General features: G+C 45.8%; 1 protein-coding gene across 5 annotated transcripts in view; it reads right to left on the bottom strand.

Annotated features, from left to right (window-relative positions):
• Positions 1 to 16,247, bottom strand: part of MYOF (myoferlin) — a 154,578-nt gene that overhangs the window by 2,301 nt on the left and 136,030 nt on the right. For all 5 annotated transcript variants that reach the window (XM_076009968.1, XM_076009969.1, XM_076009970.1 and 2 more), the window contains 8 exons: positions 15,359 to 15,507; positions 12,970 to 13,109; positions 10,700 to 10,788; positions 10,512 to 10,607; positions 6,998 to 7,139; positions 4,676 to 4,775; positions 2,253 to 2,443; positions 65 to 174 (listed from right to left, as the gene is read on the bottom strand). In XM_076009968.1, coding sequence (XP_075866083.1) covers positions 65 to 174; positions 2,253 to 2,443; positions 4,676 to 4,775; positions 6,998 to 7,139; positions 10,512 to 10,607; positions 10,700 to 10,788; positions 12,970 to 13,109; positions 15,359 to 15,507 — 1,017 coding nt within the window. The remainder of the gene's footprint in view (positions 1 to 64; positions 175 to 2,252; positions 2,444 to 4,675; positions 4,776 to 6,997; positions 7,140 to 10,511; positions 10,608 to 10,699; positions 10,789 to 12,969; positions 13,110 to 15,358; positions 15,508 to 16,247) is intronic.

The following is a 16,247-nucleotide window of genomic DNA, read 5'->3' as shown; positions in this document are numbered from 1 at the left end:
GGGGGAGCTTTCCGCCTGCAGGTGTCTGGGGGCAGCAGCATCAAGAACAAAGAAGGCTTCTCACTTTGGTGGGTCCAGCTTAGGGTTCATGTTGGGTTCATCCCGCCCCTTCCCGGCTGGCCTCTCGTCGGCCTCCTTCTCATTGAGGACTTCCAATGTCATCTCCACTTTCCCCTTCAGTAAAGCAGAACAGGTTAAACACATGACATCACGTTGCACAAATATTTTTACTCCGACCCTAGCAGTATTCCCCGAGCAATGATTTTTATTCTTGTAAAACAATCTTTAGATTGCCTTAAATTTTCCTCTAGAGATTTCATCCCATTTCCTCTTCCATGTGTTCCTGAACCAGCTCTGTGTGGGAATCGGAGAGGAGAAATTGCTTTCCCTTCTCCCTGCTTCTCTGTCTCTGTCTCCCCGTCATTCTGATGTTCTCACATCAATCTCCTTACCTTCTCATGCACCTTCCTTTGTAACTCTTCTTGGACCCAGACTAATCTGAATCCTGCTAACAACAGTACCCAACATTTGTGGAGCACTGACCATAGATTCCAAGAGAGCAGGGCCTTGTGTGCTCATGCTCACCATTGTCACCTACTACGTGGAGCCCTGCACGCACTTAGTAGGTACTTCACGTCCACTAGCGCAATAGGTGAATGAGTGAGTGAATGAATGAATGTTCCTCCCTGCTAACAGGTTTCTGAGTGAGGCTCTGGGCACTGTCCAAACCTTCCATGTGAGTAATCTCGTGTAACGTTCACGACAACCCCATAAAGGTGCTATGATTGTCCTCATGTGCAGATGAGAACATTGAGGCCGAAGTGAAAGAGGTCCCGAAATTTGCCCACTTTTATAGCTGCGTTTACCCCAAGGTTGTAACTGACTTTCCAGGACCCAGGAAGGCCCACACGGTCACCAGCAACTTGAGAAGCCCTGACCCTGACACTCATTTAGGCGGCAGAGCTGAGATGACTCCTCTGCTTACGAGTCAGACAGAGCTGGGTGCCTGACATTGGCAGGTTGCTCGAACTCTCCAAGCCTGTTTTTGGAATCTATAAAATGGAGACAATGTCTACTTCATGGGGTTGTCAGCAGAACTAAATGAGATTATTTGCAAACTTCTGTATTGTGACAGAAAGCAGATCAGTGGTTTCCTGGGGCTGGGGAGGAGGGAGTGATGGGCTGCAAAGGACAAAAGGTAATTTAGGGATGATGGGAAGATACTGGATTCTGATTATGGTGGTGGTTTCATGGGCATATACATCTGTCAAAGCTCATAAAATTGTGTACCTTAAATGGGTACAGTTTTTTAATGTAAATTATACATCAAGGTTATTTTAAAAAACAAGATTATGAATGTATGACACTTGGCATATTGCTTGGTTCATGATTAGTAATAAAAAATGTTAGCTATTACTAACAATACATCATGGAGCTGGGCAGGGTGGCTCACATCCAATCCCACAGTGCTTTGGGAACCCAAGGTGGGAGGATCGCTTGAGGCTAGGAGTTTGAGAACAGCCTGGGCAACACAGTGAGACCCCATCTCTACAAAAAAATTTTAAAAATCAGCTGGGTGTAGTGGCATGAGCCTGTAGTCCCAACTTGGGAGGCTGAGGCAGGAGGATCTCTTGAGCCCAGAAGTTCAAGGTTGCAGTGAACTATGATTGTAACACTGCACTCCAGCCTGGGCAACAAAGCAAGATCCTGTTTCTGAAATACATAAATAAATAAATAAAGCATAATGGACTAGGTAGTCCTTTGTAACATGGCATGGTAACCCACATTATTGCTTCTATATCAGAATACATCTTGAGTTCATCAACTTGCTTGTAAGTAATGGCCTTCTTTTTTAACAAATGCTAGAACTTCCTGCTTCCTCTACTTTTCTTTTTTAAATGAGAACAGCTCAAACTTGTTTCTTTTTCTGTACTGAATTGTAGTGGAAGCTCAGGATAAAGTGACTTTCCTGGTAAAGCAGAGTCCTAATGAAATCCAGTGAAACCATTCGGGCTCCTAGTTTTTGACCATTCTAGGTCTTTTATCCTCCCCGAACTCCAAACACAAAGTTTTGTCTCTTGTAATCCCAAAGACAAACTGTTCCCATAACTTAAAGTCCCACCAATTTAACACTTCCTTATCTTCTCCGGAGCAAATCTACAGACAAAGGGCAAAAGGAATATGCCCCGACAAAGGGCAAAGGGCATAATGACAAAAGGAATAAGCAAACTTCAACGAGGAAGCACTCATACAGCCATCACACGGGCGCCATCCTTCTCTGCGTAGCACGGCCACCATCCTTTCATGGACTTCTGCTCAAAGAGGGAGGCCGTCTTAGCTTTAAGGGGGTCCATGGCTTTGAGGTCCGGAATCATGTCCAAATTGCATTTCTCTGATGATTTTGCTGGAATGATCGTGTGATGCAAGTCAAGCTCCAGGAAACCTAGCCAAGGAAAGAACATTAAATCCAAATAAGCTTTGAGTGCATCAGCCGTTGCTCATGAGCGAACAGAATGTTCTTGTCAGGGAAGAGATATGCAGTAATTTTTGAACAGGTGACAGGTGAGTTAGAGAAAAAAATCCTGGTAGATGTTTAAATTCTTTCCAGATAGGCAGAAGAAATAGCTGTCCACAGCTCAGCACTGCACAGACAACTACATGTTTTCTTTCTCAAAGACGTGAGCATAAACAGAGTTCTTCTGTAGACTCAAAGGGATTAAATATCTATAGACAAAATTTCCACTGAACTCAGGGACGTTGGATTTAAAAACGTGCTCCTTTTGGTTCTGAGTTGCCCTGAACAGAGAGGTCATTTGGCTTTGGGTAAAGACAACTGGCGCCTGGAACATGGGATTCTCGGTGAACGTTCACCTTCAAGTCTTTCCTGGCATGACCTCAGAGACGGGAGCTTGAGAAGAGACATAGCAACTGGACAGAAAATCCTCACCAGCAGCCACGAATCCCAGCCTCGATCGGGGTGTCTGGAGAAGCACATTTTCTCCTCTGTGGTGAGAGGCACTCACTCCTCCCGCTTTCACAGTGAGGAAAAAGTGTCTTTAGGGCGTGGGAACTCCTGAGAACCTTTTCCCTTAAGAAAATGGTGTGTGTCACATGGGGTCGAGTCTCTGGACTACGGGGACAAGAGTGTGGTTTCCGACAGGGGCAGCAAAGAGCACAGCGAGGCTGGGGCGGATTCCCTTCAAACCATCGGGCTCGGGAACTCGTTATATTTACATAGTGGATCCACAGACCACGAGTTACCTCAGCCTCTCTTGAACCTACGCCTGCTTTTGTCTTTTCTCTCCTCTTGCTGATGTGCTCACGAGCCATTTTGAGATACAGTCATTCTCTTTATTTGCTGTCAGACTATTTTGTTCGCATTCCAAGGCAAAACCCTGTACTGTTCTGGAACTTACTACCTGTGTGCCTTGCGTTCGCCTACGTGCAGGCTCATTTGTTTGTTCAGCTCTTACTGAGCACTGACTAGGTCAAACCATTGCGTGAGGTGCTTGAGGGGCAAAGGGATGAAGAAGAGACAGCGTGGGCGGCGCCTCCTCTGCCAGGAGAGGGCCCTGGGAGCAAGATGGGGACAGGGCTGCAGTGGGGGCTACTGTGACGGTGGCTGGGAGAAAACGAGGTCTGAACGGGGCAGTGGCAGAGCTCTGGGGAGTAAGAAAGTGCGTGTGTGTAATAAAGCAGACGACATCGCGAGGACTGAGCGGCCGAAGGGTGTCAGGGGAAGAGAAGACGAACCAGAGAGGATGCTGGGTGCGTTCCCCAGAGGCTCGGGAAACGGAGAGGCTGTGGACAGCAAAGAAGTTCCTGAGGAGAACAGGAATGAGGGCAGGGGAGAAATGCGGAGTCTGATGTCTGGGGCGATAAATAGGAGGCGCCAGCCAAATATAAAGATGAGAGGTTCTGGCCGGGAATTGGGAATAATGATGGCAACCGTTTCTTATGACGCTTCGTGAGGGGCTGAGAGAGGTCGGGGCACACATCCTGGCTCAGGAGTCGCACCTTCTGAGGGGGGAAGTTGGAGCTTTGCCTTCCCCTGAGGAGGGGAGAGCGGGTGAATCCCTGGGGCGGGGGTGGAGGGAGCCGGGGAGGAGCCCAAGAACCTCAGGGAAGGCCTGTATTGAAAGAGGGGGAGTTAGAAATAGAGCCGGCTGATGTGACAGGGCCAAGGCCTGGGAGAGCGGAAGCCAGGAGAGCTCAGTGCCACGGGGAGGAGCGGGCCACTGAACTGGTACCGTTAGCCCCGAGCCATGGCTGGGGGTGAGGGGGCCCAGTAACTTCTGAGAGCAGGTGAAGGAGGGGGTGGGAGTTGATTCTGAGGTGCTGAGGAGGGCGTGGGTGGTGTGGAAGTAGAGGCAGGGCTGTGGCACCCCTCTGTGGAAACAGGGTTTGAGTCCATAGAGAGACAGGAGCTGGTGCCAGACCCTCCCCCAGAGCCCTGGGAGAGGACGGAGCCCATGGAAATGGGTGGCATTCACTGTTAGGCCACACTTCCAAGAGGACAGACAGCCAAGCAGTGGGCATGTCCCCTGTCACCCTATACCAAAATCTGTAATACCAAAAAGTATTAGAGATTTAAATAATTGCTTCTAAGTTTTAATTGATTTCATTAATTTCAAGTACAGTTTCATAGAGAGTATTATCCAAATGTAAGCCTTACCTAAGTAGTCATCCAGAGTAAACTTGTCATTGTCCCATATCTGAATGATCAGTCTCGGTGGGACTCGAAATTCTGTTTGGTCAATGCTCCAGAAATGCTCCTAAAATGGAAAGAGACATGGACAAACCAAATGACCCTGATTACTGGACACTGAAACCTTCACCTTTGGCTCCTTGAAACGGCATCAAGGCCTGGGCCTTTCCTCTCCTCTGTAGCTCCCTGAACACCCCCTCCCATTGGCCCCGTCCTTCTGCTCCATGTGTATGGGGGCAGTCAGGCTCCCCAGGAAATCTCAAGGCCACCAGCTGGGTGACAAAAAGGATGTCCCAGGCTGTTCCCAAATGGAAGGTTTCCTGCCATGTTCCTATCAGTGTGACTTCCTGCGGCCACCCCGGGAGGTTGGGGAGTGATTAATCTCCTTCCTGAAGGCCACTATGGCCCACTTAGATTATCCTCCTAAAGCCAGGTGTTCTAAACCAGCTCACAGTATCACCCACTGGGGTGTTACCTCTGCCTGCCAACTCTCTCCCTATCCTACAGATGTCTGAGTATACTCTCATTTATACCGGGGTGAGGAGACTGAGGACCAGATTCTACTCTTTTATCAGTGCAGATTTAGAATGTCCTGGCATTTTTGGCTTTTGAAAAATACCATTGGCTTTTATATGCTTGTGGTCATCTAAGACCTTCAGATCCCTCACACTGGAGGTAGCTATTCCTGCCTCTGCCTGGATAATATTAGCCAACGCCAGCAAAAAGGAAATTCCCCCAATGCTTCATGAATTTGAAGGAAGATCACTGAGTTGTTTGTTCTTTTACATATTCCAGGAATGTTTTCCTTTGCAGGGCTCAGAGGACCCGGCTTTGAAGGGGTGGGAAGCCCACTCTGCTATGGCCTGTCCCTGCCTGACTGTCTTGGGTGGGGTTGTGCTCCACATACCACTCAAGGTATGGGGAGGTCCAGCCCTAGAGGTGGGTAAGCAGGAAAGGTAACTTTACCTAAAGGCCTATCTGACCCGAATTCCTCCTCCATCCGCACCCCTTTCTGCCTCACTGTCTGCCAGTGTGCGTGTCTGATGTTACAGTGAGCCTCTGTACCTCCACAAAGCCCCCTTTGATGGCATTCAGCCCACCTGGCATGAAAAAAGTGCTTACTACAGCATCAGCACTGAGTTGGGCCCGCAAAGGGTAGGGCCTGGCCCCTGGGCCACAGGGAAGGTACATTTTGATCAGGAGTGGGGAGAGGGGTGACCAGGCAGAGCTAGGGGAAGCTGATGGGATGTGGGGGATAGGAGTGGGACAGGGGACCCACAGGGGACATCTGTTATTACTATCTGTCTAGGTTCGAGGCCCCCAGATGAAAATCTGGATGAAAGCACCCAATTTTCCTCGGGGACTTCCCCTCCCTAGTGTGTGAAATTTGGGCGGGGTTGACCCCATCCCTAACTCCAGAGCCTAGCCAATCAGAGCACTGCATCCCCGGGTAACAGTGGTTGGTTCAATGATAGGCACGTGATCCCAAAGGCAGAGACAGGGAAGCCCCGTTCCAGAACTCTGGTTAGCATCCCCAGGGCTTGGTTCTTCTCCTTCTGCGGAGGGTTGCCGAGCGGACAGGATGTGAGCGGGGGCTGCTGCCCCTGCCAGGGAAGAGCCCGCCTGGGAGTGAGGCCCGAAGAGGAAGGCAGAGCAGAGCGGCAGAGAAAGTGAGACCAGTTTCTGAAGACATCACTTCAGCGTGGGATCCAGACGTCCCTGTCGCCAGCCAGCCCTGGACTTTTTAGTAATATGAACCAATAAATCACTTTTTTGGTGTAAGCCAGTTGGAGTAGAGTTCCGTAACTGAAAGTCTTACTGATTTAACACCACGAGGGCCCTGAACCCTCACGGACTGCTTCTGAAAGAGGCAAAGCAGACGCTAAGATGTAATGAGGAAGGCAAAAGAGACATTTCACCCTCTTTAACATTTTGCCTCTGTTGGGTTCTGCCTATCGTGGGAAGAAATCAGTCTCCCCATCACATACAAAACTCACTTGGGTTGCTGAACGTGTCGATACAAGACATCACTTCTACCCTTTGTCCTTCACCCCGCCACCAACAGGTAGAGAAAAGACAGTTGCGTTCCTTATTCTTCCCAATTACACAAATCCTGGTCGTAGCTGCGTGACCTTGGGCAAGTGTCAAGGTCTCAGATTCCCCCATCAGTACCAACAGGGAGTGGGACTCAGTGACCTCCAATGTCCTGAGCAGCTGTGACATTCTACAAGTTTCTAGTTAAGGAAGACCCATGACATCCACTTCCCACTGGCATATTTCAAAGCTCACTTTTTTAGCAACGACACAGAGTTGTTCAGCCGGGAGGTAGTCAAACGGGAACACAAATCTCCAGTTAAAGTTCCCTTCCCCATCCAAGGACCTGTAATGAACATCTGTTTTCTGTTTGTTTTCTTCACTGCCAGGAATCCAGCTGAAAAGCAGAGGCAAACAGACTTAGCTTCGTGTGATTGACAAGTAATCTAGCCGCAAAATTGTGCCGTGATTAGGGGAGTGAAGAGCAGGAGAATTAATGCACTTTTCTTGGGCAGCTTCCAGTTATCTACAGAGCTGGAGGTGATTTATGAAGGGGAGGTGCTCTATTGCATCCAACACAGCTTGTAGCCAAATAAAATATAATTCCTCTAAAACCAAAGCAGGAAGCCCTTTAGACTTCAGTTAACAGGGCTAAGGTGAAATTTTCTGGAAAATATCAACAACATAGCTTCTATTTTGGGTAGGTCGAAGCCCGCTGGCTATGATTTTAGTCTTCACAACTATAACTCATCAGTGTCTGTCATCACTGCTGATAGGCTCAATGAATATGAGTTAGCTCAGAATTTTAGCATTTCTTTTCCCATATTTTACTTAAGCAAACAAAAAAGGCATGAATCAAGTAATCTTACGACTTCCCTTTTTTGTTATTCTTAATTTCACTGTGATCATATTAATGAGACTGTCAAGGAAGATGTAAGCTCTTATTTGCATATGCATATCTCTGAGAATTCATTTTAGCAACAATTTAATGTCTTAACTTTTAACACTGGAAAAGCTTCTTTTGTTTGTGCCTGGCACATAGTAGACACTAAATAAATACCTGTTGAAGAAATGAATGCATGTGTGCGCCTGGAAGGAAGTTGTCAAATTTGCCTGCAACTGGGGAGACTCCTGGTTTGGAACCCGGGGGTGACTTTGATTTTCAACTGGCAAAGTGGTAGAGTGTGTGGTTCTCAACACCGAACATTAGGATCAACTGGGGAGCTTTTAAAAATATTGATGCCTGGACCCCACTGATAGAGATTCTTGGTAGGAGGCAGGACTGGCTGTGAAACTCTCTGAGCCTCATCTCCCATCTGGAAAATGAGATTGATGACACGTGCTCCGGTCACATGGTCAAAGCGAGGACAGAATGAGAGATCACGGCTTAGCAGGGGCAGAGTGGGGAGGCGGAGATCTTTAATGCGTGCTTACGATCATCTGCTATGAACCAAGTACTTAGCATGTATTATTTTATTCTTCCCAAGAACCGTGTAACTCTCTCCATCTTACAGATGATGAAACTGAGGTTCAGAGAGGATATTTTAACTTACTCGGGGTCAAGTAGCCAGTAACTGCCAGAATTAAGTATGACTTCCAAGTCAGTCTGACTCCAAAGTCCTGTTACTCAGCTACAAAGTCCTGTGACACTACAGAGACTATAAAGTCACTTGCTAATATTAAGTCTTATTATTGTATTAGTAATGATATTAATATCAATCAACTATAGTAGTTTTCCTTTTTGCTAATCAGTAAACTGACAAGATAAATTAGTTGAAAGATTCCTTTGGGCTATTAACTTCTAAACCAACTCACTGAGGAAGGTTCACATTCTCTTGGCCATGACCTTGGTGACCTTGGTGACCTCCTGACTCATCCCTGAAGTGTCACCGTCATCCTACCTCTGACCACTCACCCTCACAACCCTTCTTCTCTTTTTATGTGAGTCTTTTCACATTTAATTTTAAAAGTGAATCTTTTTACATTTAATTTTAACACAAGGTAAACAACCACTCTAGGTGTATGTGTTTGTGTGCATGTATGTGTAGCTTTGTATATGAGACAGTGCCCATGTGTGCCGATACTAATACTATACCAATACTAAGCATGGTATTTATGCATGATTCATCTTTTCACATCTAGTATTTAGATTTTAATTCCAAATTTTACATGGTACTTTAAGTTGAGCTCTATTCTTTGATTAGAGGAGTTTTCTCTCAGTCTAGCATTATTGAGTTTGTTTCCTTGATTTGAAAAAAAATGGTTATGATAGTCAAACAAATTTACATATATATAATTAGCTGGGATTAGTTTTCCTTGGGGAATGGTAATGAGATCCTGAAATAAGAAAGAATAATGAAGAACTTGATGAAACATTCCCTATTTACAGGGAACCTAAATGATGGTAATTATGTCTTTAACAAAGTTTTGATTGAAGCCCACTTAAGATCACAAGTAAAACTTTGTTCTCACTTTATGAATATGTTAAATTTCAGAAGTCTTATCTTTTATATATCCAGGAACCAAACTCAATTCATATGAAAGGGCAATAATATTAACTAGCACTGACATAATGTGTACTATCTGGTAGGCACTATCCTAAATGCTTTGAATAATTGAATCTTCTGAATATCCTTGGGAAGTAGATAGAATCGTTATCTCCATTTTACAGATGAGGAACAGTGAGCTTACAACCTTGCACACCCAGGAGGGAAAATACCAGGATTTCAACCCAGGTAGGTTGACTCCAGAGTCTGGCTTCTTAATCACTATGCTAGACTGCACTCAACATCTATGATCAAGGCATAACAAAAAACTAGCATCAACATGGAATATTTGAAATTGAATTATGCAAGTGAGAAAATAATGAACAACTATAACATTTAACATGTTGGATGCAGACACTTAGTGAATATCAGTGGAATGAATGATTTTTAAAAAAATCTGCTAGCGCATTTCCTCTTTTCCATAGACATTGGCAGCTGGTAATAAAATATGCAGAAAAAAGAAATTTTGGAAGCCTTGCTTGTGTTTCTAAGTCTAGTTATTCAAGGCATCAAAGAGAAATAAAAACAAACTACAGGCCGGGCGCGGTGGCTCACGCCTGTAATCCTAGCTCTCTGGGAGGCCGAGGCGGGCGGATTGCTCAAGGTCAGGAGTTCAAAACCAGCCTGAGCAAGAGCGAGACCCCGTCTCTACTATAAATAGAAAGAAATTAATTGGCCAACTGATATGTATATAAAAAATTAGCCGGGCATGGTGGCGCATGCCTGTAGTCCCAGCTACTTGGGAGGCTGAGGCAGAAGGATCGCTGGAGCCCAGGAGTTTGAGGTTGCTGTGAGCCAGGCTGACGCCACGGCACTCACTCTAGCCTGGACAACAAAGCGAGACTCTGTCTCAAAAAAAAAAAAAAAAAAAAAAAAAAAAAACAAACTACATGGCTAAAAAAATGTCAAATAGCCAATCTGCTCAACACACTATAGAAAATCTACTTTATTAAAAGAGAAATGAAGAAATATTTATTAGTTTTTATAGTCCTTAGATACCTTTGCTCACAAGCAAGGTCCATAGGGGTTTCTCTTTTTTTTTTTTTTCTGTTTCCTCCCCCTTTGCTTTCCAGGAGCTACCTAAACAGATTGCATTAATGACATCAAATAGCTTCAAATAACCAAGAATCCTATAGTGGGCACCTTCGATAATGAAAACTAATAAAGGAGAGAGTCTGTCTCATCCCCTGAGCTTGTCAAAGGCACTTGCATGCCAACCTCACCCTTTGACATAGATGTCACTCATGTCCTCTCCTGTGATGCTTTTCTCATCCAAGATAACGTCCTTGGTGTTCCAGACGATCACGCGCAGGTAGTATCTGAAAGGAGCACATTTTGAAGGTACTTTTTCTTCTAGTCCTGGACTAAGTCCCCAGCCCAGTGCATGTCATAGGGCCTCACGATTACTTACTTCTTGGCTTTCCGGGGTGTGATATTGAAAGGAGGGCCTGGTGGCCCTAAACTCTTGGGGAAAATATCCACCCACATCTGAAGTTTTCCCTAAATCATCCAAAAAAAGAAACGAGGATTGAAGATATATGATGGCTGGTAAAAACAACAATTTTCTTTCATATTTTTTATGTAAAACTATTTCTTTGGACCTGCCAATTTATTAGTCTGTATGGAAGGCAATAAGTGGAGTAGAGCATATCAAGATTAATCTTTTATCTGCAATGTCATTTAGGCCACCCACATCCAATTCTCACCCAGGGGTCTCCAATGGCTGCAAATGCCCACCTTAGTCTTCCTTGCTTAGTAAGATGAGGAGCTTCCCATCCCTAACTCAACCCCCAGCATACACACACACACACACACACACACACACACACACACACACTCTTATAATGACTTAAAATTGGGTTCTTCACCCTTGAACAGTTCTCGAGCTGTCACTCTATTCATCATCACATTGCCCACTTCATATCAGTCCCAGTTTTGTGATCCCCAAGGGTTTCTCCACTTACCTTAAGGTACAAAAACAAAGTAATGAAAATGGTGTTTAACTTTCTAAAGAAAAACTTACAACATGGTACTTTTAAAGGAGAGACTCAGACAACATCAAGAATGTTACTGTTCCTAAAGGTGAGGGTTCCATGCCATGGGTTCACTAATACCCACTACCTAGTAAGAGGCTCACAGGAAGGGGAGGGTGAAAGTTGGACAACACTTGTGCCGCCATCTTGGTGAGGACAGCTCAGCTCTCTGACTGCCAGATTGGGCCCATCCATCTGACTGAAATGTTCTTCCAGACAGGCTAGGAATGCCATTAAAAAACTATATCAACCATACAAACCAATTTATAGTCTCCAAACTTTTTTTGGATGTCTTGTAGACTCTGTCTTCAAAGAAAAACAGATTGGTCTTTAAGAAAGTTGCCAAGGAAACCACTAGATTGGCTTCCTGATGCATTGTGATCAAATGAATTAACTGGAGCTCTTGAAAAGAGATATATTGTACTATGATCCTGACTCTCTTCCAACTAATCTCTAGGGCTCTCAGTTCTACAATACATCAAGCACACTGTGGAACACTAGGCGTCCAGGTGTCTCCTAAAACCTAGCCACAGTGTGCGTTTAATACTGTAGGCAGAAGTGACAGGGCGCTGGTGGATTCCCAGGGAGAAATCTTCCTCACTTTGTCACTTGTTGAGACTCTGTGTGCAATTGAGGAGTAAGAGGAGAGAGGAGGGGAAATAGGCTCTTTGGTGGAAGAAAAGAGAATAAGAAAAGGAAGGAAGAGAAATGTGGAAGAGAATAAAGGCAAGACGCAAGTGACAAAATAATCTAGGAAGCCCAGGCCACTTGTGGCTGCTCTTGAGAGATTACTTTGTCTACACTGTTCTTGTCAGTATCAATAATATTTGCATTAGTTAGCATTCCTTAGAATGTGATCAGAATCCCTCCAAGTACTTGTTAAAATGTGATTCCTGGCCCCACCCTAGACTTAGTGGATACAAATCTCTGCAAACACATCCTGGAAATCTTCATTATAACAATCTTCCTCATAGATTCTCTTGTCACTGGCCATGTCTCATTTTGCTTCTTGGGAAACTTCTTCCCACCTTCTGGGAACAGACCCTTCCCATCATTATCCACATGGTCCCTGCTTCCCTGATGCTTTGGTCTCAGATGCCACCTCCCCCCGATGTCAGGCCAAGCTCACTCACTTTCCCAGACCCTGCCATCCTGGCTTTAGCTGAGTGGCTCCATGATGACAATTGGGCCAAGTTGGGGGCAACCAATCCATAGACATTTGGAAGTAGATCAGTTACACTGTAGCACAAAACAATCAGGAACTGTAGGTAATATTTGGACTCATAGGAAGGTGATCCAAGCAAGAGGGCATTATTAAACTCTTTGAGTTTATTAAATAAACTGAGTTTATTTCATTAAACTCGTTGAGTTTAAATAAACTCAAAGAGAGAAACAGAGATAAGAGATGGGGTTCAAGTTTGTTCTAAATCACAACCAATCTCCTCTCTGGGCTTAGTGAGTTATCTTAAAATTCTTACAATGAATTCCCCTTTGGGATGAAGTTAATTTGAGTTTCATTTCTATTTCTCTAAAAGTATCTAAGATCTAAAAGTATTCAAACACGATAAGAGAAGCAAATCTGTGTCAGCTGTTGCCATTGCATTTGGGGTGTGGATGATGGGCCTTCCAAGGAGGGAAGCCCCTTTACCTGCGAAATGTTGGGCTGGAAGGTGCTGTGCAAAGTCCTCGTTTCCACGTGCTCAGGGACCAGCCCCTGGGTCCTGAGGATGTAAAGGGCGAGCCGCTCTTCAGGGGCCCCGAGGTGCTGGTGCAAGATTTTGTTGGCTTCTGGAATGGAAAGTGGCAGTGAAGCAGGATGGGCATTCGGGAACAGTTTAGCTAAATTGCCCGGAGGTGTTTGCAGCACTCCATCCCAGACTTTGCCAAAATGGAAGGGCGGTGCCAATGTGCAAACTTTGACTGGTGAAGGAATAGTTGATAGAAGTAGCTCCTGACCAGGGACCCTGCCCCACCCAGGCTCACACCCAACATGTGGACTGCCAAAAGCTAAGGGACCAGAACACACTAGAGCATGTAAGTGGGAGCAGTCTGGATTGACTTCGGTGGCACAAGCTCCTGGCTAGTCTCTGCTTCCTGGCCTCTCTTGTGGCTAGATGAGGCCACCAGGCTCAGCTAGAGCATAACACAGGTGGAAGTGACACATGTATCATCTCTAGACCTGGCCCATAAGTCCCTCCTGGGAGGATCCTCCATATGCTTTTCTCTTCTGGATGCAGAAAAGAATTCAACCTTAGACACCCGTGCTGAAGAATGGCAAAACTAAAAGACAGGAGGGTCCTGCACTCAGAAGAGGGCCACCCACGGGAAGGAACACCTATTTTGAATCAATGAGAAATAAAATTCTTTTGGAATAAACTACTGGAATTTGGATGTTCAATTGTTATAGCAGCTAGCATCACTATGGCATTCTAAAAACATGGCCCCCAAATTCTCTGACACTTTTCCCATCAAGAGGTGGGATCTGTGGCATTTCACTTTGACTCTGGAGACATATTCAAACACTAAAGTCTGGAGGAAGGAAGCCGTGTGACTTCCCATGCTAGACAGAAAAGGCCATGAAGCTCCCTCCTGGTCCTCTTGGGACACTCAGTCTGGGAAGCCACCCACCAGGTTAGCAGCCCAAATGACCAGAGAGTGCCCTGCTGGAGAGGCCCATGGATGTGCTCTCATTGTCAGCTGAGCCGTTGCCTGGGCTGCCCCCCAGCAGAGCCTTCAGGTGACAGCACCCCCAGCTGCCAACTCACTGCAAGTGCAAACACATCCTGGAAATCTTCATTATAACAATCTTCCTCATAGATTCTCTTGTCACTGGCCATGTCTCATTTTGCTACTTGGGAAACTTCTTCCCACCTTCTGGGAACAGACCCTTCCCATCATTATCCACATGGTCCCTGCTTCCCTGATGCTTTGGTCTCAGATGGCACCTCTCCCCGATGTCAGGCCAAGCTCACTCACTTTCCCAGACCCTGCCATCCTGGCTTTAGGGAGGCTCAAGGGAGAACTGCTGAGCCCCTTCCTGACCCACAAAATTGTGAGCAAAACAAAATGGTTGTTTCCAGTTGCTAAGTTTTAGGGTGATTTGTTATGTGACAAAAATAATCAGAAAAATCCCCATGAGTAATACAGCTTTTTGGGGGGTAGCTACTTGATTATTTGGGGGTACCCTAACCCACTGGACCATGTTGCTTCCCGGTTTATCTGCAATCGCTTTTGCAGTTCCACCCACTAGCGACATCAGCATTTCTTCATCTAATCATCCCTGATATCGACTAAGTCCTCTTTAACATGGAAAGACAAATTATAGTTAATTACAAGGTCAAGTTGAGGATCAGGAAGCACCTTCCCTCCTGTGTGTCTTTGCTCAGCGTTCCCTGGGTATCCCACAGGGAGTCCAGCACCCTTGCAGGCCAGCCCCACTACCACCCCCTCTGGATATCCCTGCCCCTGCAAGCATGGCAGCATACCGTAGCTCTTATGCTCCATGAAGCCTATTTCTGTCACTGTCATAGTGTGGCTAGCTGTTCATGTGTAAGGACAGGTTGTATTATAAATTATTGCTTGGGCACGAGTGAGGCCCCAAGCCTGGGCGTGAGCCAGATGGGAACTTAGTGGACCCTGCAAATCAACCCCTAGTATCCCTGAGCCTTCTCAGAGAAGGGAATGAGAGAATAAACTTGGAAGAGAAATTCTTGCACCACTGTCTAAGCATTTTTGAGCTAATTGTGTATTACATGGAAATTAGTGAATTATTAGAACTTTTTGTTCAAAGCTCAAATGGCTATGACCTAAAAAGAGCGAGTTTAAAAAAAGCAGACAAGAGAATGTGTCCACTTTGACACTTGACAAGCCAGCAAAACTCTACTATAACGTGCCTGTTGTTAGATAATGTCATTTGTGCAGAGTCTCATCTGGCGTAATTAGGGTCCTGGCTCTGTCTACCCCACTCCCCTAAACCCAGCAACATAAACGGGCTATTACTCTTTGCACCAGTCTACAATCCACAGCAATGTGCTCACCAAATTCATCCAAACTGTAGTCTCGTCCTCCATATCTGATTCTATTTCCATCTTCGGAGAGGATGGGCTGTGGGAAGCCTTTGAATCTGGCCACATTTTGAAGCAACTGTGTTGGTCTCAATTGGTCTCGCCAAGTATTGACTCCAGAACTGTGAACAACATCACACACAGGTGCCGGAGTTACTGCAGGGCCCACTGGTTCTTCTTGGTTTCACACACACACACACATATACCTCTAGATGTTTCCGTATAATAGTAGTAGGGAATGTGCTCTCCACTTGGGATTTTGCCTAGAAATCTATTTCGGAGGCCTAAAATCCACATGTTATTTTGGCCTCAGCCAATCAGTTATTTTCATTTATTTATTTAGCCCTTGGTTTCCTCCTCTGTAAAAGTGAGGAGTTTGACTGAGATCACTGTATTCATAATAGGAAAACTCATAAAAAAGAAATTGCAAATTATATCTCATTAAATGCTGGGGAAAGACGCCCTGTAGCGGGCAGAGGAAGAGGGACGTCACAAAATCGATCGATTTGGGGGAGGGGGAAGGAATCCCCGTTTCCCAAGGGCAGGGGATTCCCGCCATCAAACCCTGCGGCCCTCAGTCCCTGACGTCCAGGAGAGGCTGAAAGAGGAGGCACGAGGGGGCTGGTTCTCCGAGCTGTGACATGTGCCACCTCCAGGGTGTGGCACCGCTCCAGCAGGCCCCATTTTACACAGAACGTGATGTGAATCAGGGCAATGTGTAGGGGCCCTGATTCTCTCTACGACAATCCTATCATTAAAAATGGTACTTAGCCAGTTGAAAGGAGCAGCGGAAGAAAGACACCGAGGTAGAGCACCAAAGCTGCCCCAGGTGTGACTGTCAGATGGAGCCACTGGCCCCATC

This window comes from Microcebus murinus, chromosome 14 (assembly GCF_040939455.1).
Source record: "Microcebus murinus isolate Inina chromosome 14, M.murinus_Inina_mat1.0, whole genome shotgun sequence".
Taxonomy (NCBI): Eukaryota; Metazoa; Chordata; class Mammalia; order Primates; family Cheirogaleidae; genus Microcebus; species Microcebus murinus.
Note: the sequence above shows the minus strand (reverse complement) of the source record. Positions and strands in the feature narration are given on the sequence as shown.